The 23,796-nt window shown below is 45.3% G+C and overlaps 1 protein-coding gene and 1 long non-coding RNA gene across 6 annotated transcripts in view; one reads left to right on the top strand and one right to left on the bottom strand.

The window, feature by feature from the left end:
- LOC124307031 (fibroblast growth factor 17-like) overlaps positions 1-11,158 on the top strand; it is a 98,648-nt gene extending 87,490 nt beyond the window's left edge. For all 4 annotated transcript variants that reach the window (XM_046768322.1, XM_046768320.1, XM_046768319.1 and 1 more), the window contains 4 exons: positions 1,441-1,486; positions 3,230-3,362; positions 10,211-10,317; positions 10,501-11,158. In XM_046768322.1, coding sequence (XP_046624278.1) covers positions 1,441-1,486; positions 3,230-3,362; positions 10,211-10,317; positions 10,501-10,872 — 658 coding nt within the window. In that variant the 3' untranslated portion in view covers positions 10,873-11,158. The remainder of the gene's footprint in view (positions 1-1,440; positions 1,487-3,229; positions 3,363-10,210; positions 10,318-10,500) is intronic.
- The window catches only part of LOC124307032 (uncharacterized), a 79,959-nt gene that overhangs the window by 44,793 nt on the left and 11,370 nt on the right, over positions 1-23,796 (bottom strand). For both annotated transcript variants that reach the window (XR_006908735.1, XR_006908734.1), the window contains exon 2: positions 14,019-14,135. This is a non-coding gene — a long non-coding RNA (uncharacterized LOC124307032). The remainder of the gene's footprint in view (positions 1-14,018; positions 14,136-23,796) is intronic.

Raw genomic sequence — 23,796 nt, 5'->3', positions numbered from 1 at the left:
GATAACGATCATTTATCCAGATTGCAAGAAGATCTCTCCCAAAGACCGAAGAAGAACCACGTGAGCTAAGGGATCCAAGCATCGTTGTCCAACAGACGTTATCGACAGCGGTGTACCTCCCCGTGGAGCAGGCTAGCTGTATTTCATAACATCCTACGGTAGTGATACCCCGTGTGGATCGGCACTCCAGCTGCGGGGTTACCGGACTCGAGGAGGCTCGAGCAACCCGCAGAAGACAACAAAAGTCCGGGGGAATAATAAAGGAGTATCGGATGTCGGGAGTGGTTGGTTAACGAGAAAAACTCACAGCAGCTCCCGCGGCACAAATTAGAGGCTGTAGAGGAAGTTTCGAGGCGAGGATGAGGCGAAGGTTGAGGACGCTGGGGGTACCAGCCCGTTTAGTCGGACACATCGTGGAACCTCGAGAAGCTGCTGGAGGAAGGAGAAGATGATGTAAACGCGGGAAAGAAGCGAGCGCCCCTCATGAAACTAAATCTACGACGTAATTACGCCGGGGACAAATTATAACTAGCTCATTACCGCTGCTGCTGCTGCTGCTTCGAGAATAGAACACGGTATCTAGGCTCTAGGCTTGGTGCGATCCTATCTGCTGAGGAACATTGGAATTTTAATAATATCCCCGGCTACCGCGACCCACGATCATCGTTTCGTCGGCGGACGTCAAGCTCGGAATTGTACATAGATACACCTACCCACGACACTTTTGATAGAGGAAAAATCCCGCGCGATCACTTAAAGTTTTGTTTGGAACAAACGATGGTCTTTGGTATACCGAAAATCGGCCACTTGCTCGAGGTTGCTTCCTTGAAACTTCCAGGCAAATGGAATTCCGTAATCTCCTCACGTCGCGTAATTTTTTTTTTTTTTTCACAATTTACTTTTATCGAAAAAGGAAAAATCATTGCGTTGAAACTATCAGGATCCAAGATATGGGATGCAACGTCGACCGTATACCCGTCTGGACTCCTCCTCGAGTTCTGGTGACATTATAGGTGGACATTTAACACCGTGTCCCCCCAAAACACTTAGCATATATGTATATCTCATGTTAAATTCATGCCGAGTCACGCGTCACGAGTTTATCCAATAACTCGTTTAAGAATTTACCTAAAGGAATAAAATAATTTCTTTTATATATATACGTACGTATGTATATAAATAGATATGCATACGATGTCATCAGACGTTTTGCAAATTGACAAACTTTTCATTTTGGTAATATAACACACCAGAGTCTCATTATTCATAAAAAGCCGATGTGTTTCAGCGTACGAATTCATTTTCTTGAATTCTTGAATATTTCATCTTACCTGTTCGCATATAAAGTGGTCTTCTCGTGTATTTTTTTTATAATATACCATTTTCTTGCATTACACGGAAACAACAAATTAATTGAGTCTCTTTTACGGACTGTTTCAGGTTACCACAGCTTGCCGTCTTAGCGAAGATTTTGTGCCTCCTGATGGTAAGTCACGATTGTTTTTATTCACTTTCATACCTCCTTCCGGAAGAAGGAAAAAATAAATTTCACACGTCACTTTGCAGCTCCTTTTCGAAACCTGGTCCCATCGTTTTTTTTATCGATTTCCTCTTGACTCGCATCTTTCACTCGGTCTCGCTGTTTATGCCATACGTAAATTCACCTATCAGCTTTTTGTCCTTACAACGACAATTACGGTGTTCTGGGCAGATTCCGAGTCTTGGCACTTTCTCTAATTGATTTGCAGAAATAATAATTATCGCAAGAATACGCAGGTTTTACTCGAAATTGTTTTTCGAAATTGTTAAACCCAATAACGACGATCGCTTCGTTCTCGACGTTTTCCTAGTATAAGAATAGGTATGAACTAGGGTGACGGGGTCAGATAGCACAACGTGATAACAACATCGCGTCCTCTTTCGCTATTAAAACCAGACCCGTTAACTTCTTACCTCGTATTCTACGAATACCTGACATGGTGTATCTCTTCAAGTCGAAACGATCAAACGCACTATTTACACGCCGTCTCCATGCATCTATTTCACCAGCTCGGGGGTGGTCGTTATATCGGTTTGCCCAATGAAGAAGCAGTTTCTTTTTTCGATTTCCGAAACCGTCAGTATTTGAAATCGGAACGAGTACTTTCTATAAATTCATTTCCCTCGATCGTTGATTTTTCTTGCAGCTTAATTAGTTCCGTGTCGTAAAATGCGCCTCGTCGAACGTACGCGTGATAAGACCTCCTTGAAATTTGTAATATATACATATATATGGAATCGCGAGTGAAACGTGAATATAATTAAACTTATACAGAGAACGGCGATTTTGTATATAAGAGTGAAGCAATTGAATGTGCGGGGAACGATCATCGTCCTCGTGAAGTCGACAAGTAGTCATGTGTATTTTACATACGTGAAAAGGAGAGAAGGAAAGAGCAAGCTGCAGTTCTCGGTAGCAAAATATTAACCTCTTAACCGTCCGGGATTATAAAGTTTAGTATATAAGGAGCGGCTGGTTCCTCGTTTCTCGTTAGCATAATTTTCGCATCAGCCTCGTCGCTGATTCCGCAGATCTGTACTACGACTGCTACTGCTGCTGTGCTTGCACCGAGCTCAAACTGATTCCCCAGAGATTTTTCCCTTGATATTATTTTTCTCATACCCACGTGCCGGACAGCGAAAAATGGGTCGCTTGTGATACCTTTTTCACTACGCTTGTACGACCGACCTCCGACCGTACCGAAAAAATACATGAGCCCTTTATTCGGCCTCGGAGTGCAATTTGCATGATCTGCATATTGCGAGGTCCGAAAGGTCAGATGAACGGGATAGATAATCGTCCAAAATGGTTTGCGAAACTCGCCACTTTCCGCGATCCCGAGATCTTGAACTACTAGTGCAAGACGTGCGCTTTTATTCGAAACCGTAAATTCGTCAAGGAGCTGTGAAAATGTCATACTTGTCACGAAAAAAGAGACTCAAGAAGCTGTGGAATGAAATGTGGGGAACCTTTGGAATTCCATACGACTTTTCGAGCCAAGGCAGTCTGTGTATTTCGAAACCACAAAGTATTCATTACACTGCATGTTTGTCAAAAGTCTCTCCGAGTCTTCTACAAATGTGTTCAGGTGAAACTCTTGACAAGCTCCGACGCCCCTTCACCTGAATCGGCTCTGGGGTTGAGGATCCAGCTTTGAATGACTAATTATGGGCTTTTTGTGTTTCCCAGGTGGTGATGTGCGGAGCGGTGCCGGCGATGGTGCGCTCCGTGAGTCTCTACTCGACCTGCAGCAGCGGAAATGTCACTGTCCAAGACCGCTCCGTCATGGCAGTAGGACGAACCGAAAGAAATTCAGCTTACCGTAAGTATATATCGATCATTTTCAAAATCCCCAACGTGACAAACATGCAGTCCGAGAGACCCGACGAATGAAATGAACTTGACGAAGTGGTCCAGCACGATATAAAGAAGCCCGTTTATAGGTCGGGCCTCCCCAAGTGCCTGAGTTATGGGGTCCGAGACGGGATGTGGTATCTCTACCCTCGTTTACGGTTATCTGGCGAGACCGCTACCAGGCCTTACTCGAAGATCATTGGTATTCCAAAATTTATGAACTAATAACCGGGCGTTATCTCGTTCGTGAGATTCTTCCCTGATGCCGAGGTGCGTTCGCGTTAGTCGTGAGTTACGATGTCAATACATGGAAATTGTTTTCGACCAGACTGCGCTACGTTACGTTTATCCCAATATTACTGATAACTCCAAGCCCGCCTTATTCAGACCACAATTTATACGGCCGGCACTTTCATACCGCCTTCTAGCTCTCGCCCGTTAAAAGCCAGACGCAAAGTATTTCAGCAGACTCCCATATCCGTTTCAATGCCACAGTACGTAGTAGACATATTATATTATTCTCAGCTGGTGTAAATCAATGAAGATTACACACATACCGTTGGCGCTTGGGATATGTTCACTGTATCAAGTGATCTTAGCTCTCCAGGGCTGCTGCCCAACTCTGGCTCTTTCTTCATGTTGAAAATCAGGCATCCAATTTGCGGATAAAAGTGAAAATACTCAAATACAATTTGTTAGGCAGCGAAAAAAGGATGTAGCATCAAATTGTGATGAGTTTTTGGAAGGCTGGAAGTTCCATTAGTCGGAATTCTGATCCTCCCGTTCGTGCCCTTGCATATTTTTGATAATATGAGCGGCACCAATTAGTGGGAGGAAGACTCTCACGCTATGCTGCGTTAAATTGGGGTGCGAACCCTCCGCGGGTCTTTTTGCAGTGGTCCCCTTGTGCCCGGAAATTCGTTGATATTTTTCCAAGTACAGCAGCTCATGTGTACCCGTTAAAAATGATTACACCACGACGCGAAGTGGAATTTATTATTTATGCATAACGTGCACTGTTCCTCTTCCCCTCTCTCTTACCTTGCCACGACGAAGAGTCAAGGCGGGCAGATGGGGTCTGGGTAAGAGAAAAGAAGAGTGCCGAATAGTGCCGCGGAAGATTAGAGGCCGTCAAATGAATTAAAAGCCAATTTTAATCAAGACCGGCACCGCTGCGCGCCTTTTAGACCCGATTACTGTCGGTAATAACGGGTGCGGAGACTCAGGCGCGATAGGCTATTGGATATGACTGTGAGAGAGAGAGAGAGAGAGAGAGACGAACCTCGTATATCAGTGGCTCCGTTCAAGTTGGCTACAAAGTAAGTACCACCGACCATGTATCCAATATCGATATACCGCTACACGATCAATGAGAAAACTCGACTTCACTCGCGCGAAGTGCCGACACGCGATCAATTCACAGCTCGAGGAATTATTCTTCATACCTGCTCAGTTTGAGTGTAGTTTAAGAAATTCAGTAAGCAAAAAAATTAAAAATATTGATGAGAACTACGAAAATACGCTGACTGCCTTTTTCTTTTTTTTTTGTACGATTTTGTTTGTCAATCCTGAGACGAGACACTTTTTCTTGGATAATTAGAAGCGAGTGATGAGACGATGCCAGTTGAGAACCCTCAGTTCAAAGAGCGTCGGCGTTATATGAAAGGTATAATATACGTAAGCGAGAGATGTTGCTCTTGTTGTAACCCGCGCTAACCTGACCCTATGATTAACACCTAAATGCATGATTGGCCCGGGCGTTCTGTTCAGTCTATTGGTAGTCGGTTAGTTCGTGGTCGAAGGAACAGTGAGACTGATGTTGAGTAGCGTCGGGATGAACTGAAGAAGAATGAGAAGCAGGCGAGAATGAGGAAAAAAGCTGCAGCCCGTGCCCGTACGGAGGTATGTACGTAGGTTGAAAAGTTATACCTCCGTATCTCTTTCTCGAGATCATCCCATCGTCGTGACGTAGCGGGGACAGGTGAAGCCTAGTTTACAGCATGACGGGATAATCACAGCCTGTAACGAGAATAATTAAATTCCAAGTGGTATACGATAAAATGCCAACTTCCTCCTCCTTCTCTGCTGATCATCATCATCACCATCATCATCATCATCATCATCCTCGTCGTCCTAAGGTGAGAGTTTCTAAATATTTGGTGACGCCTCTAAAATTGTACGGTGTAATAAAACGGATCCGGACCCGAACGCCTCACTGCTCCTCATTTATCTGGATCCCCTGATCTGGAAGCCCTCCGATGATCTTCAGCGATGCGCATTCATCAGACTGGTCAACAGCCCCTAGCCACCAAAGCGGTAGCGCTTTTCTCCCGCGTCAATAGCAGCTGCGGCTGATTCTCTTCTCAAGACTATTCCTCACCCCCGATCATGGCCGGCTTTACTTCCATCTCTTAATAATGTGGGGGACAGTCGTGGGTTGAGGTGCAGGACAGACGAATGAGGCGCTCAAGTGCTCGGCGGGTAATGGAGCAGGCCACCGACTCCAGGGGCATAATGAAGACGCGAGCATCGTCGCCCTACAACCAATTAGTGGTGCCATTACTCCGTGGCAGATGACCATCTACCTCGGGAGGTCACAGTTAATTATCACACACCGCGTTCACCTTGCTATAGACGCGGCTCAAACTCCAAACGCCTAACTCCTCCGCCGCCGCCTGCAGTCAACCAGTGTCCATGGCTGTAACTAGTCGACAGGCTGGTCATATGCGCACGCACCCTGTAATATATCACGGAACATGCATTTTCGAGCAGGTAGATAACACTCTCCTAGTCATGAAAATACCTCCTGATTAGCATAGTAACACCGTTGTGGTTGAAGACGGAGGTAGATCCGCCACCAGTTACTGTTGACGCTGCACGAATGTCTTACGCATTTTTCCGATCTGCCCCAACACCCCGATCAGGATAAAGTATCAGGACAAAGCAAGACCTGGTCCAGTAAATCCGTCAAGAACCAATGAAGTGGACTGAAGTCACTAGTTGGACGGTAAACAAACATACTCGTATGGCTGTGAAGGTCTGCAAAAATCATTTATCACGTTGATCGACTTGTATTGAATTCAGAACTACCCAGGATCCGAATGGTGAGTAATAATACTTGCGTGGAATAACGTTGGCTTGGAAGGGTACCGAGTGAAAACTTGGCTTATCAAAACCGTAGCATGTTTTTCTCCGGAAATTGATTTGATAATCAATCGGGAAGTGATCGGAATCTCTTATCGTCGTCTCGTAACTAGCGCCGATAGTATAATCACAATATTTTTTTATACTCTCAGGGACAAATTCCACACATTACTGTACAGGCGGTGGTGTTCTGTTGGTGCAGCCAAAGGAGGATGCGTGCATGTACCGGGGCAAAAGTTGTGCTTGAATGCAGGCCGGGGGACGGCGTCGCGTGTCTGGCAACTTCCCAGACGGAGCGAGGAATCGTATAACTGATATTGTGCATGTACGATACGCACTTTACGGGTTTTTGTGCACCTATACATGCGCGATTACTGGGCGTTATCGGCCGACGACGTCGACCAACTACTGCTCCACTGTTATATACCCTGGTACAGATACGTCCGATGCGGTCTCGGGGACCATCGGCACCTCTCGATCGGGGAATGGAGAACGGGGAGCAACCAGAGTCCGTCTGCACTCGGACCGCACTGACACAGTGAATAATAATCGTGGAATGCGACCATGCTTCTAGTATCTCGATTCACAATATGGCGAGCTGCTGGCCTACTATGACGCATTTTGCGGTTGTCAATTTTTCACTCAAGCGAGAAATAGAGAGTGAAATGTATTTTCAGAATTATTCTCGACGTTCGTTTTATTTATCACGTAATACACACGTTACGTACACTTGTCTTTTCCTAAGTCTACAACGTGTAATGGAATGTGCCATCGTCGGTTACAAGACACATGTGTCGTTCGTTTCATTCTGCGCGATTGTGATGGAAAAATTTATATTTACATTTATATATAACGCGGATGATTCACAGCAATTGAGTTTCTTCGCCTAACACGTGGCGATGTCTGGTTTGTCCCTGTATCGCTTTATTAGACACATTTTTCTGACAGCTCCGTTCTCATCCAGATGACAAGCGCGCGGGAATTCCATTCTTATTCTCCGTAATTTTTCGGTATTTTCGGATCATATGTATATTCTAAACGTTGGCAATTCTGCCTAGCGTTGAATTCTGATCGAGGTTTTCAAAATCGGAATATGTTGAAAAGTTTTGTTCCGAACTTGCAAAGCTCTATCGATTTCGAGAACGAAAGAACCAATCGAATTCCGGGTATACCTAATTTGTCTTTGTTCTGCCTCGTCAGGTTGTCAGTCATTAGAAACCGTTGGGGTCTTGGCGGGTCAGAAATACCGGGATAGTTGATCTCCGTCGTTTAGCAGCGAATGACACTACGTGGAATAAATCATCCAGCTCGGCCTGCCCAGAGACGTTCGAGCCTGCTTTTACGCATGCATATATGTATGGAGGTTAAAATCTAGCAGCTATGGTCGCGGCATTCTCTGATATTAACGTAATTAGCTGAATTGATATAACTTGGCGTCGAGGTCTTCCGGGGCAGAGTTTAGGTCTCGTCTACCGGGGTCAAGCGTCGGGGTCTGCCAAGTTAATTACGATCGGTTGACGGATGGGGTACCTGTCTGCCCTGCGCAGTGGATGACAGGGTTCGATCGCATGCGTGCCGAGGTTTGTAATCTCAATGGATCTGAACAATGGCTTCGATATTCAAATCGGCGTCCTTATCTGGACCATTTAAATACCTAGTAGGTGGCATGGGTAAGGAATTCCCCCCTCTCGGTCTGTCCTTTGATAGGATCTCCGCCCCTCGAGGAGGAACGGCGAGTCCTTGGCGACGCTTCGAGCCGCCGCTCGTCACCTCTGCGGCATCTTAATGGCCGCTTAATCCCAATTAGGAGATGGCAATTGCCTTTTTCCCCGATCAAAGATCTCGCATCTCTTCGTCGCCCCCCTGATCCACCTTCGCCGCCTCATCCTTATCCCGTCTATTGTCTCTTCGTAGTTTATTTTGCCACGCGCATTGAACAGGGATCAAGGAGGCTGAGTAGGTACGCCATCCGAAACCGACTCGATTTTTGGTGTAAAATATAGACGTGGCGCATTGCCTATCCGACGGATATGGGAAACTAAGTTGGTGAGAAAATTGACGCGATAGTGGCTTGGGGAGGCAGAAAAGGGGACGCTCGACGTGTACCCGAGATAACTCCCTATCTAAATTTATTTATCACCGACTTATGGAAACACAACTGATCCGAGTTAATCAGATACCTATCCTAGCCCCAGGCAGCGGACGATGACCCGTCCGAATCGATTCGGGATACTCGCTCCGATACTCGACAAAAGTGACAAGGTACCCTGTCCGAAAGGAGGAGAATTGTTCACAATTGAAACGCTATCTGTTCATTGGCGTGGATAAGGTCGGAAGTCTCTCATAGTCGAACTTGTATTCAGCGAATGGAGGTCTTGTCTCGTTAGTTTGAGCACAACACGCGCGTGTGCTCATAATCGGCACAACTGTAACGTGCAAACGCGATTCCCATCGGCGAGGAGGTCTGCAGGGACGAGAAAAATAACCGGAGTCAGAACCGACCTAGGGTGGCCGCTCTCCCGTTCCGGGTGGCTCGTTAAAGTGAAGTGGTCCTCGGGCTCAGAAGGAGAGCCTGCTCTTCTGGGACCGAAATCAAGAATGTCCCCGAACCGCGTCGTAAACCCCGCAACGGGAGGTCTTAATCCGAAGCCGAGCCGAGGACCGCACCAATTAATCGCCACGCGTTCATTAATTAATTAAATCTCGAATCGCGATCGAGGGCCTGTTCTCCTCGCTCGTACCTCGGCTGCTCGCAACAACGTCGAGACTCGGCGACGCCGCGACGTGACGATTCGTCATTCGGCTGGGAGAAACAAGAGGTGGTCCCTGCAGTCCCGCCTCGTTCGGAGCGAAAGGCGAGTCACCTGCAGCCGGGTATCGCTCAGCGACGTTTAGTTTTACTATCGCCGACCATCGTCAGGAACGGTCGTCACCCCATCTGGTCGTTTATAGCTAGAGGCGGGCACTCGTGAGGACCTGTCGCAATCCAATCAACGGTTCGGTTGACGATTTGTGTGGGCGAAGAGCTCTGACGGTCCACCAAACATTCAGAATGGTCTCGCAGACGGTGAGGACTGCAACCGTTCACCGGTACCTCCCAATATCTCGCTCCTCGAGGAAGCTCCGTTTTCTACGTCTCTCAGGCTACTGCTGCTGCTGCCCATGGTTTCCGATGTAAGAGCACCTTTTACCGACCCCTTCAGGATGCAGCCGTGGCTCCTCCGTTATTCCGAGAAGGCTTACCTCCTCCCGGAACTTTATGGCGGGAGGAGTGTTTTACCTACGTCGGTGATGCCGGACCGGCGAGAAACGGCCGAGAAAGAGTCTGCAGCTCGCTTGATGTGCTAATGAAGGAGAATGAAGATGAACCCAGAGAAACCATGGAGACACAGACGAACTCTGTGTGCCTCGCCACTTAGCGGATGCCGTTGGACCCCGGTCGACCTCCGGTGCATCGTTTGTCGCCGCGTTACGAAATACCTTCAATACCGTTTCCTCCGGCCTGCTGCAGTCGTTTCTTCCTCGGTATTTCAACCGTTTCCATCATTGATCGGCTCTCTCAATTTCTCACCCTCGGTTCGTACATTCTCGGAAGCGTACGGGCCGTTGGAAACCCTTTCAACCTCTGCCACCTGCGTAATTCTTATCCTTCCGTCTTATTTCTGATTACAGAAAAGCTAACGACAAAGTCCGACGACTTCAGCGGGAAGCTGTACATCTTTGCAGAGGAAAGCGAGCGATATATATGTTTCAACAAACGATGGAAGCTAGTAGGCTTGGTGAGTATTCGCTACGTGAGTAATAAGAGCGAGGGGATGAACGAAGAACGTTAAGAGGACCGGGCATGAAGCCAAGCGTGGTAAAGAGATCCTGAATTATTTCCTAAACGCGTCTTCACACCCGAGTCCTTCACCCGTTCGATATCGAAGGTGAGAATGACCGATACCGGGTCCCCTTTTCAGCCAAGAAAACGAAAAGGACCGATGTGCCAGTTCTACGAGGAGGACAACGGTTCGTACCTGAGGTACAGAAGCGCGGTGGACAAGACTCACTACCTGGGTTTCAACAAGCGGGGAATGCCGCTGAAGGACGCCCAGGGACGGGACCAGTGTTTAAACTTCATAAAGTACAACCCGCTCTTCAACATCAATCAGCACAACATAATGGTCGGCGGTAATTTTGGCGGCGAGTTGAGGAAACCGGTGATGCACAGGACGCCTAAAAAGTACCAATCTGGGCACCACCACCATCGGCACAATCGCGGCAAGATGCACGAGCAGCCGTTACTTCGGAGACGACTCGCGGGTAGAATTCGCGAGGCCAAGAAGTACTGAGCTACCGAAGACTGTCGCCCGACTCCTACCGTTTTTATTTTTTTTTCAACGGAGGTTTTCGAGCCATAGAGACACTTTACGTCGTACGCGTGGGGGGACAAAATTTCCCCTCTTCCCCCCTCCCCCCGTGTGTGCCCCCCCCTCCCGCCCCCGCCCCTTTAAAAATGCCGCGTCGTGCTATAATGTCGTGTCGCTGCCAAGTAAGTAAAAAAAAAAAAAGTTGTAGTAGCTGTGTTCAGCGCGCGCGCGCTCTTACAGATCAGACGACTGACTGATATATTTATATATACATACATATAGATATATTGTCATTTCTTTCTTTCCTTCTTATTTTTTTTTTTTCCTTCTTCATTTGAGTATTTTTTCACGTTTTAACGTGTTGTTTTTTTTTCGAATAATTTTTTTTGATTATTGTTGTTATTATTATTATTATCATTATTATTATTATTATTATTTCTTCTTTCGTAACTCGTTTTCTAAATCCCATATATAGCTGTACTGTTCCAAGCTGCAGTGTGCTACATTCGCGTTCTATAGATATAATAATATATATATATACATATATCGTCGTCTTAGACCGCGTGCGTAATGTAAACGCGCTTAAAAGAAAATTGGAAATAAAATTATTATTGTAATAATTGATTGTGAAACGAGAAGGATAGGAGAAAAAAAAAATTATGCCATAATAATATGAATGATTACCCTAACGACGGTTTCGATTACCGTACGATGATCAGGATATATGATTATGGCTTACGACGGTATGAATCGTTACGATTGGTCTCCCGCCGCACGGAATCGAAATTCAGTTTTTACCTGAAATCCTGCTGATTGTAAGATGAGAATTTGTGACTCAGGATCGAGAGGAAGTGTGTAAGACCGAAACCCTGGAGAATATATTTAACTTTTGTCAATTCTTTATTCTTTTGTTTATTTTTTTGGTTTATTCTTGTTTTTCGACTATATATATATATATATATATATCGAGCTTTGATACGACGTCGCTGATATAGTCGTCAGTGACAGGAAAATGAGTATTAAGTAATAACGATGAACTAAAAAGAAAAAAAGAAAAAAAAAAAAAATACATTGAAATGAATTCAAAATAGAAAAACGAGACAAGAAGGAGAGTATAAACGCGAAATTGAAAAAACGAAAAAGATTAGGTACACTTAGGATAAATACGAAACGAGAATATTTGTATGACGATGGTGAATGCCGTGTTTGTTGTTACGTTGTGTCAGATGCAAAAGTGCGTGTAAAATATTATTATTACATATATTATATTACATTATTATAACGATAATGAATTTAATTGTTAGGATGCTGCTGCAGACTGTATTACTAGGTTATAGGTACGTTATGTAATATTGTGACGCGGTGGCGACTCGAGGAATGAATCCCCCCCCCCCCCCCCCCCCCTCATCCCTAACTCTACTTCTCATCCCATCACCACTTAGTTTCCATCCAATCGAAACCACTGTGTCTCTTTTCTTCATTCATTCGCTGGTGTTACAACGTACCGCGATGAATCTTTGCAGCAAACTTTCGATCGGGTGGTTACGAATTGAATTTTAAAATTCTTGTTAAATTCATCGCGGTTTTAACGAGAGCTCCAGAAAATAGAAATATAACAAACGGATAAAAGTAAAAGCTAGAAGTGGAGAATATAACGAACGACACCGTACGCCAATTTCCCTCTTCATCTCGTGTCATTTCATTTTCTTTATTTCCTTCTTTTTTTTCTCAAGTCTTGTACAATGTTTCACGTAGTCGTCGCGCAAGGAGAATTCTTGCACCGTATACACAAAACGCTCCCCTAGGTAGTTTATTTATTGAAATCATGTTTAGTTCTTAACCTGACAGGTACGATGAGCCTCATTTCCTCCCTCCCGCCTGCTATCTCTCTCTCTCTCTCTCTCTCTCCATCTACTCATCCTCGTAACGACGTTGTATATGTATAAAAGTGAAAAGGGCTGCTCTCTTGATGTCTATATTCCCCTTGCTGCCCACTTTTCTCTTCGCGCTCTCGCTCTCTCTCTCTCTCACTATAGATATATCTCTTCATCATCCTCTACTTTATCCCGTCCTCCACATTTCATAATCATATAGACGTTATTATGTAAATTTATATACCCCGGTGACCCCCGCACGGCATCTGTATGACGTTCAGTTTCTTGTTTTCTTTTATATATATATAAAAAAAGTAATTCATTGCAAGATATAATGCGTATTTGTAACGATAAGGTCCGTTCACCGTCATCCAAAAATCATACACATTCATTGAGGATAGAAGAAAAAAATCCGAAACAAAACTACAAACGGAAAACTATCCGTTATTAGTTATTCTCACGAACATTGTTCAACTTCATTTTTCATCTTCATTTCGTTTTTTTTCTTCTATTTCTTCGTTTGAATCTGATAATACTCAATAATAATAAATAATAACAAATTCACGCCTATAATTATTATATCGTGAATCGTTGAAAGTATTTAAAAGTGCGTCGAGGGCCATGGGACACGAGGTGTTTGTATGAATATTACGGAGAGAATGATAAATAAAAATTAAAAATAGAAAAACGAATCCATGCATATGGCGGAGCGTAGAAAACACCGTGCTAGAATCAGTGACACTTTGATTGCCCTCTCTCTCTCTCCCTCTCTCTCTTTATCTCTTTCTTTTTACTGTAACAACAAAGATCGTCGTGTTAGAGTCGGGCTTTACAAAAGAAAAATAGCGTACTGCACGTTAAAAATACAGAGCAGTAATCGAAAACAGAGGGAGAGAAAGAAACGTGCTCAAATTTCAACGTCACCGATTTCAGCACGCTCGAGCAAGCTGAGCTATATACGTATAATATATACACACACACACACATATAGTATATATATATTATATATGTACATACATATGTATTAATGTCGCGCTAGAAGTGCAGCTGACCACAATGTGAAAAAAAACATGAAAAAAAAAATGAAAAAAAAAACCTAAACTCGACGCTTATAATTTAATGAATTTAAAAAATAACAGACAACTAATATAACGTGTAATGTATTATGTATTGTAATAATGGTATTGTAACGCCAACCTCCCTTTAAAATTAACCCCAAATCGTTTGTATATGTATGCATAATCTCACACTCACCAAGTAGACTTTGTAAGGTCGGGTCTTCGGAGTTTTGCGGTCGGGCTTCTTTTTCGGGGACATCGTTGCGTTCTACATCTCGGATTCTCAGGTAATTTTGTTTACTTCCGGATTTGTCTGAAATTGCACACAAAAGTCTTGGTAGTCGCCCTTTCTTATATTTTAAAGATAATCAAGTCATAAGAATATCTCTTGACGTATAGACAGAGAGAGAGAGAGAGAGAGAGAGAGAGAGAGAGAGAGAGAGAGAGTAAAAGGAAGAGATAACAGCTCATTTTATACCCGGGAAAGAAGAGAACCGCAAGCCGACGACTCGGACGTTAGAAAATCCATCATCTAGTTTTTTTATTATTATTTTTTTTTTTGAAGTTTTTTTTTTTTTAATTATTTTTTTTTACTTTCAAATTTTCTTCTTAAATTAAATAAAGGTAAATTTATATCATTTTTTTATACGTTCGTCACGATGAATCAGCGAATTTCGATAACGAAATAATACTAATAATAAAAGGATAAAAAAAAGAACCTATGAATCTGACTACATTAGATAGATAGTACCTATACCTTATAATGAGAATGAGAAAAAAAAAATTGAGGAGCAAAAAAGCAACAAAAAAAAAAAAAGGTAAAAGTAAATTGAAATTGAAATATTATACGAAAGATGTGTATTGTAAGATATTTAAATACCGACGTGGGGCACACTATCGATAACAAAGTAATAACTTATTCGCGTTGTATATTATCCAATATATTATATACGGAGATTAAGTCATGAATAAATAGCGGCGCGATTGCTCGTCGAAGTCGTACTGCGTGCGGGTCGTGCGTAATTATGGGTAAAGTTTTTATTTTTTCAAACTTTTGCTTCAACGTGATTCAATTTTTATTCGAAAACGTACGATGCATTTAAACGGCGGTTACGGATCCGTGGAATCAAAAAAGTTGGAGCCGAATTTAGCGCATTTTATATTTATAAATTTATAATATATAATACAAGAAAGAGACGTATGATGCAAACGAGCAACGCGCCAAACGATAAACGGGAGGGAACGCGATGCGGTTCGATTTGGGCAAGAATCACTCGACAGCGGAGGAATTGCAGGATGAAAATGCGAGTAACGCGATAATCGAGGTACGCGGACCGTTTCGTTGTTGAAAAATTTAGACTTTTGCCGAAATTAATTACACGTACGAATCGGCGCGATTCCTCTCGGTGCTAGCAATAACGATAATAATATAACATTCCAACACGAATCGCGATGCGCGTGCGTGTTATGTGTGCCACTATATATAATAATAATATACTCGAAAGAGGAAAAAATTGCAAATAACAAAACGATAAAACGAAACACTGTCAAATACACGCTCATACACTGCTAGTTTGATGTCTTATTTATCGTGTTCTCTGCAACCCTTCGTCCCAATCCTTGCATATCGGAACGGTCATCGCGAAGGTAAGAGAAAAAAAAACGGCGGTGATTGAAAATTTCAGTATGACTGGGCTGGACTATCTGTATAAAAAGATGGAGAAAGAGAAGAATACCGTTTAAAAGATATCCAGCAATTACGGTACCTTTATTATTAAATATGATTATTTCTATCGTATAAAAGGGATTTTATTTTATTCATCTTCATTACAATTGTCTCAACTAATATTTCTGGGTGTATTGAAACAGTTTTTTTTTTCTCTTTTCGTAACTTCAGATCGAAACGTTGAGCTCGAATCGATTTTTGTGATCAAGTCGAATCCGCCGTTCGTACACAGCTGCGACAATGCTCGAAGGAAATTTGGTCACGTTGTAAAGAGATTAGGAACCAAATGCACGGGGCATCGAGTTTAACGGTCGCCGCCGCATCAGCCGCGCCGGTTTGCACTCATGATTTCCAGATCAAACACTCGAGCGTGTTAAGAAGGAAGCGAAGGGGCCGAGAGCCGGTGCTTATGCCCGTCCTGGGCGGCCGGGTCCAACGAGGAGGTGAAAAGCTCGGGTGAGTTTTGACATTATTTGGGGAGCCCTCGAGACCCACTCCGGAGGAAATCAACGGTTGGAATTGGAGTGCCCGGCGCAGGGCGTCGCGGCGTCGGTCTGCGTGGGCCGCGGTGTGTGCCCAACCCCTTCAGCACCCTAATGTCCCCTCGACCTGCAGGGATCGGGGCTGCGGTATAAGAGAGGAGTAGGCCTGTTTGATTTTATTTTTAGTACACCGCGCCGAGTAAATCGGTTTTTGGTTTTCCCGACACTTTCAAAGACTCGGGTTCGCCTCTTTTCTAGGTTCAAAAGATGGAAGAAAAAGGAAAAGAAAAAAAAAAAAAAACAAGAAAAAAGAAACCGAGTAAAACGTGCTCCGCGTCCTAAGGACCTCGGGATAACTCGTTCCTCCTCTAAACTTACGATAATTACGGTCATTGGTTCGTGGTAACCGATAGCAATTAGCTTTCGGGGGAGAATTCTCGTTCATGTAAGACGAATTGTTAACGGACTCGGCTCTCTCGTTGCCTCTGTATTCCATATCTTAATTCGAGGGCATAAAAGCGGCCCGGACCGGCGGCCGGATTATAAGTTTAATTAAATTTAGTTTAGATCCGAGACACCGAGTTGTATCGAAGGGGGCCGGACTCACCGACCGACTGAATTTAGGATGCGGTGCGGGACGAGAAGAGGACAACGGGACCGGGAGCAAAAGGTACAATATGCCTGGTGACACAGGCCGACTTGCTTCCAATTAAGAGGCTGGCAATTAGTTTATCTTATCTCCTATTTGTTCAACCTGCGGCATTATACCGAGTCTTATACCGTACCGACATCCGTGGATGTACAATCGTCGAGGATATACGTGTAGGTATATCTTGGCATCTTTTTCCTTCATCCCGATCCCTTATCCCACGGACTTACTTTCTCACCCTCTGCACCGCCCTGGACTCGGTCGCTTCGAACCGCCGTCGAAACGTCGTTGCAATGCGTCCTCTTTGGCTGCCCGAACGCGATTCGAAAAAATCAAAGACTCGCACCGGAATCGGCACCTGGTTTCTGGTTTTTCGGCAAGCTCGATAGCGGCGAAGCATGAATAATATGTAACTGCGCCGGTGATTCGGCGGGGTCGTCTGGACCACCCAAAACCTTCATAAATATACCAACCAACGAATTTGTGACAATTAAGAGAAAAACCCCGGACGACAATGCTGCGGGCTGTCGCCGAATATTTACGGTCAGGACGACGCATTGTCCTGATCCCTGGACCCCCTCCATTGTGTTCCTCCTCAACTTCCTGCTGGACACAGCGACGGCTGTCTGGCTAGCTGGGTGTATCGCGATATCGAGAATAGAGAGCCTCGGCTACCGTTCCTGAGGCCGAACACCCCGTCATTCACGCAATACGGGTAAGCAGTGCCTGAGATTTTATGGAGTTCGGAAAACGTCGGAAGTCGGCAAGGTAAAAAAGCCTTTTCAACTATCGCGTTGAGAACAAAGCTGTAAGAGTTTCTTTGACCCTGATTCAATGAATGGGTTTGCAAGGGAGTCTAGTAGGTGAAATTCGGCGGTGAAGAAATTGTGCCGTTTCCAAGAGTTCCACATTTCGAGTATCTCAAATTCAAAGCACCAGTCGTTAGTTGTCGGTGCAATTCCAACCGCGATAAGAATTTGGGTTAACTGCGTTGTATGCTCGCGAGAACTGGAATAAGTACAATTTTTAAATTCGTGGATTCTCAAGCTGCATGGGACGCCAGTTTCCGCGATGCACACGTACCTATACGTATAGAAGATAACAGTAATGACGGTGACGCACCGCTGAATTTATTATTCGCTTCTGGAACTGCCGTCGAGACCGCATTGCCCAACTAATAAAGTAGCAAAGTCGAGGAAGTAATGTAAGGCGTACCGCACAGAATCTGAAATCGCGTATTCCAAGAGAGTTTTATTCGGTTCTTTGCTTCTCAGCTTGTCGATCCTTGTCGAGACGCAATGCAACGAGATCAGCATAGAAGATTTTTTACACCCTGAAATATTTTGTTCAGGGTGAATTGAGAAAACAGGGTCTATTCGGTTCAGTGTTGGTTTATATGCAGCCTTCGACTTGAATGAACGATTTATGGCTCTTCGAGTCGCCCCACGTAACGTTAAACGATTTGCAAGTCGCATTTACATCGCCCGCCACTTTTTAGGCGAGGATACTTACGACGCTGTCAGAGATTCCGATCAAGCGCGTACCATCAATTATCGTCGAGCCGATTCCCTGCCAGGGGGGACGTTCCTTAATCATCCGGAATGACGCAATGACACAGATCTTCCTCGAGAGCAACGAAACGTCGAGGACACCGTGCGTTTATGGTCAATTAAAAATCACATGGAAGGTAGCCGGTGGGATGTTTGATGGGACTAATTGGAACTGTATTATAATCGTGATACCGATTCCTCGAATTCTTCGCTCTCCGTTCTTCGCTGAGGAAAAATGAAGACCGAAAAAAAGGGATATTCGACTGACGTGCACGATGATGCTCGCATGCCTAAACTGTAGCGTCGCATTCTTTTACTCTGACCCGTAAATGTGCTTAAATTGAGACGTACCACGTTCTCGTGAGATGAATACCAAGTGGGGAACGGGGTATGCTAATATGTCCTATTCTCTGTATCTCTCTCTCATCTTCGACGGATTGACATCCACGTCGGCTGCCTGAAGTCACGAAGCGTGCTCGACGACGCGAGAACAAGCTCGGAACTTGCCCAGCGCTGGTTGTACATTCGCCGCTCTGCGTTCGGATTCTAGGCACGTAGGTACGTGGAAGAGGGAAAATCTGTTTTATAAGGTACTCGCGTGAAATAAATTTGGCTACCACGGACAGACAGATTCCCTCCACCCGCAGGCACGTAAGTGATTGTCGTTCGACAGCGGTGTTTCTTTCGGGTTAGCCGTTGACTCGAAACCGCCAATTTTCGGAACCTCATCCTCCATTAATCTCAATTAGGAAATTGAGGATTCGGGGGTGAAATTAAGACATCGCCAAACGCGAGGCCGCAGGTAGGGATGAGAAATCTTAGAGAATGAGAGAAAGTGAGAGAGAGAGAGCTCGAAACTCGAAGACGCAAAAGGCGAGGGATGAGGACTATTGATTTTGCGTGTGGCCCGGCAAGTCCTGAGGACAGATAAATCTTGACGTAGGAATTTCCTGATTGAGGCCCGCCGGGAGTTAATTGGTTGAACGGAATGAAATGCTCCGATTTTGGTAATCGTTCTTTATCTGACCATTATCCGTAATGGCGACCTTTCGAACGTCCGGAAACGCTATACTATATCGATCCTAAACGGTTGCACACCGATCTTGCCCACTGTTCCCAAGCTGCCCGAATTCAAACAAAGAAAAATCCTCGAGGATAACTCGTGAAACGAACAATTTACTCTCTGTACTCTGCAGCGTCACGCAGGGACTGAAATCGCGGTGCGGAAACGTGAAACAATGCTCGCTTGGCTCAATTTATGCGACTACTTATTCAGCTGTGTAAGTGAAACGGGGATCGGTGTGAAACATTTTCGGGAGGCGAGGTCGTCAAAGGTGCGTGTAAAATAAATGAACGCGTACATCGTGCCCGGCTAATGTAATATCCGCGGTTCAATGTCAAGTCCGGCATGTCCAAACCATGGTTCAGCAGATGAACAGCAGCGACGGCAAGCGCGCGTACGCAAGTATAAGTAATGTCTGTTATTTGCCGGGTATTAGTTTTTGCGCTGGCTTAAGTTCTCGTCGTCGTAAAGCGGGGCACAATTGCCTGTCCCTTATCCCGTAACCCCGTCGTACCCTTTCGCGGACACCTTGCGTTACAGGCATCGCCTTTATGTACCAGTTCGCATTAATTTTCACGACCACAATCGATGCATGATGCAGCAAGAGAAGAAAGAAGAAGACGAAACCGTAATTGGCACCGTCAAGGGTTGCGGGCATCGTGATTTGAGGGAGGGACTGTCGAATTATTCTCTTTCGAACCTGGATAATTCGTCAGAATTCTTCGCCCGCGGGACGCGAACTCCTGGAGATCTCCCTTGGCTAGAGGGTGGACCGACCCCGAAATTCCAATTTCACATCAAGTACCACTTCGGCTTGAAAGCCGGTCCTTGAATCCTCCCGTAGCGTGTAAGCTCAAGAGGGTCCTCGATCCGCGTCAATGTGGACGTATTCGATTTAAATTTCGCAATCAGGCTCGGGAGCCGTTTTTGTGTCACAATACCGAATAAGGTCCGTTTATCGAGCGACGTGAATGACGTCGATGATGAAATTACAAAGCAATCGTCGAGCGTGTCGAGCCTGATCAAGGCAGGTCGGTCATAAGAGGCTCCGACATCTCCCGTCGAGTGGATCAGATAAAACGCCTTCCGGAATAACAGCCTTTCTACGTGCACATGTGCATTGCAGGCATTGTCAAAGCCGCGCCGCATTGCGTACGTCAGACCGTCGCCGCCGCGCCTTTTAGCCGCACGGACACGAGAGGACCGAGTGTGAATTGATTTGCGGTGGACCGCAGCGTCGCGTGGGCCTTGCGGAGGCGCCACCACGACATTCCTGCGTTTCCGGAATATCCGCCTGGTGCCATCATCCTCCGACCGCAAGCCCGATCTCGCGTATACGCATGCACGTACCTATTAGCACATATGCGCGAGTGCTAACAGATGCGATTAATCATTGATTAGGAAAGTTTCGATGTGTTTACATTCATCTTTTTTTTTCGCTTTTTTTCTTCTCTTTTGGAATCTTGGCGACAGTCTATCCCAGAAGCGGTACTTGAGCTGTCTATTTTATGGTACAGTTTATCAGATTGGGAACCAAGCGTAACAAACGTGCACGGACCTCGCAGATTCGGGCTTAGATAGGAAGAACGGGCTTCAGCGTTTGAGGTGGAAATTAGGAACACCATCGACAGGTGAGACGGATGCATACGATGAATGTCTGATTCTTTTTACTTCTACAATCCTGCGCAGCACCGTGACGCTAAAAGCTTGGGCGACACGCCGCTACATCAGAGATAAAATAAGAACATCGGTGAAAACTAGAAGCACTGTAACTGGCGTGCTCCAATCTTCTCGGTACCTCCAAACCTGCGATGCACTTAAGCATCCGGTATCAGCTACTGATGTTGATTGAGCAAGTTCGGAATGGAGAAGTAACATGGATGTGGGTTGGTTAATTAGCGGGATAAAAATTTATCTACGACTCGTACAGAATTTCCCTGCGTAGGTATCGTATTCTGTATTCTAAACTCATCAGCTTTTGATTGCTATGCTAAAATTTTTCCATCTTGTCGGTTGGCTTTTCCGCAAACAGGTCGAACGATCTGGGGTAATTACACGAATACACGAATGCGCCTGTAAAGTGGAATAGTGCGGAGGTAGAATCCAGTGGAATTTTGACCCCGCCCGAAGTACGTATCGTAACTTCTGTAGGCTACAAAACGCATGTCTTCTTAGCCTTTGAACCTGAGCAGCAGCTCATGAAAGTTGGTAATTAATTTCGGTGATTACTATCTTCCTCGTAATGAACCGCACGTTTTCTGTGTACCGACCTGCGTACGCACGGCACCTAAGTACCCGAGAGGCTTCTCCTTATCGCGTCAACCCAAATACCTCCGATTCCTTACAGAGGTCGTTTGCTCGAGAGGTTCAGGATTCGGAACAGTCTGTTTCATGACCAACGATCGCCAGTGCTAAACTAATCAGTGACAGCCATCACCGTTCTTCGTATTCTGGCAGATAAAATGGAGGAAAAAAATAAGAAGCGAAACAAGGGAATATCAAAAGAATTGTTCAAATCCACCATCGTATCGAAAACGAGGAAGATCGGAGAGGAGACCCGGTTCGGATCGCGTGGGCGTACGGAGATGCGGCTTGATTACGCTCTCCTCCGCGGAGTCGCGTGGCGCCCCCTCCGCCCCCGAAACCCGGGTCTGCCCCAGCTAGGGCCCCTTGTAACTCCTTCTTTCTCGTGCACATAAAATACAACCTGGAATTTTAATAAGCCCGCCATTGTGCCGGGGACGCGCGGGTTCCCACAGATTTTTGTCGGAGACAACGGCCTCGGCCACGAGGCAATCCAAAGCGATGCAACAATGTCGAGGAAATCGTGCGCGCGCTAAGACGTCGGATAAAAATCCCCGGGAGAAACAAGGGCAACCCTTTGGGGGTGGGCTGGGCCCTGTTAATTAAGGGGCTCCCTTCCGAAATTCCGGTTGTCAACTTCGAGGATGGACGTGGCGGGCTGTCGCAACGTGATGAAGAATGGAGAAAAAGAGTACAAATTGTTGATTATACTTTTTTTTTCCCTTCATCTTTGTTGTAAGGTCAAATGTGAAGAATGGAAAAAAATGACAGACACGTATAGAAGGTACATCTTGAAAAGAGGAACGTATGTACAATTTTTTATCTCGAATCGTAGTTGAGTATCAAGCGCGTGATCGCTGACGAATTCCTTTTACTGAAAATATAAGCAGATTCAGGAAATTCGATAGAGAACGTCGGGAGTGGCGATTTTTCAAAAGACTCTTTAATGCATGCGCGGTGCTTGCGTGCGTGCGTCTAAAAGATGGTTAGGGTAGATAAATTTCGGTAGCGACTTCTAGACGCGTCGAGTCCCATTTGTAGGAGTTACGCTAGGTTGGGTTGATAATTTTTTAAATGCGTACATCTCGTAGGCGTTTTTTTTTTTTTTCCTCCACTTCTTTTCTTCGGCATCGTGCTTTTCTCCCGTTTCTTTAAATTTTAATTGACCAACGCGGACCCGGTGTCCTCGGGGACGAAACGAATACATCAGACGGGGTCTTCGGGTTAGATAACGTCAATTAAACCGGCACGCGACGGAGCCGAGGAGTTGCCAAAGTCACTGCGCCGCGCATATATAGCTTAGGCACATACCGCGGGGATCAGAGACGAATTGACGTAATATAGTGGATGGGAGAAATTTATAAATTAATAAAATTATAGCGTGCCGGAGAACACTGTGGGAGAATCCCGGCTAGCGGGGATAAGAATATCCTCGAGACGTCAATTTCGAAGGCGAAGGAGAAGATCCCGCGCTCTGCCTGGAGTACCTTCGTAGGTTCTACCTTGTAGAACCCGCGTGCGTACAGCACCGCGTTTAACACACGCGTCCATTAACCGGCGACAAATTAAGAAAATTTTCATCAACATTTCTTAAACTCAGCCAATAAAAATTCCAATTAAAAATCCCTCGTCGGCAGTGCCTGCAGTCTTGGGTATAGGTACACGGTTCTCCTTCTCTCAGAGAGGCCGAACGAGATCTACGCGCGAGATTAGCGCCGGTAGGCGATGCAGAATTTCATCTCGACGCTAGCCGCCGGCTTTGATGTCGAAAGATGAAACGACGATACGGTTACCAAAGTTGTGAGTATTGTGCCGTCTTCATCGAGCCTGTCAAAATATGTACGCATAGCCATCCGCTGGTGCATGAAATAGAGGCAGGTATATCTGCCTGTCTATCGGCTCACCTTGCCGAAGTCGTCGCGTGTCAAGAAACCCGCCGTATATTTCAATTCTCCATCGCCTCGGAATCGATATTCGAAAATTATCCCTCCGGTCGAGCGTGCCTTGAGAGTCAAATATTTACCTAACAAGCGTCGGTACTTCTCCTCATAATTCAGCGTAGAATCTTTGCCGGTGAAGTGAAGACACTCCGGCCGGGTGAAGAAGAGGAATATATTTACTCTATTCTAGATCAATCACGCGCTGAAAGCACTCACGAGTATTACGCTTGAAACATGCAGTTGTAGAAAGCTTGTAAAGT

The sequence above is a fragment of the Neodiprion virginianus genome, chromosome 6 (genome assembly GCF_021901495.1).
Source record: "Neodiprion virginianus isolate iyNeoVirg1 chromosome 6, iyNeoVirg1.1, whole genome shotgun sequence".
Lineage (NCBI taxonomy): Eukaryota > Metazoa > Arthropoda > Insecta > Hymenoptera > Diprionidae > Neodiprion > Neodiprion virginianus.
This window is presented reverse-complemented; position numbering and strand designations above follow the sequence as displayed.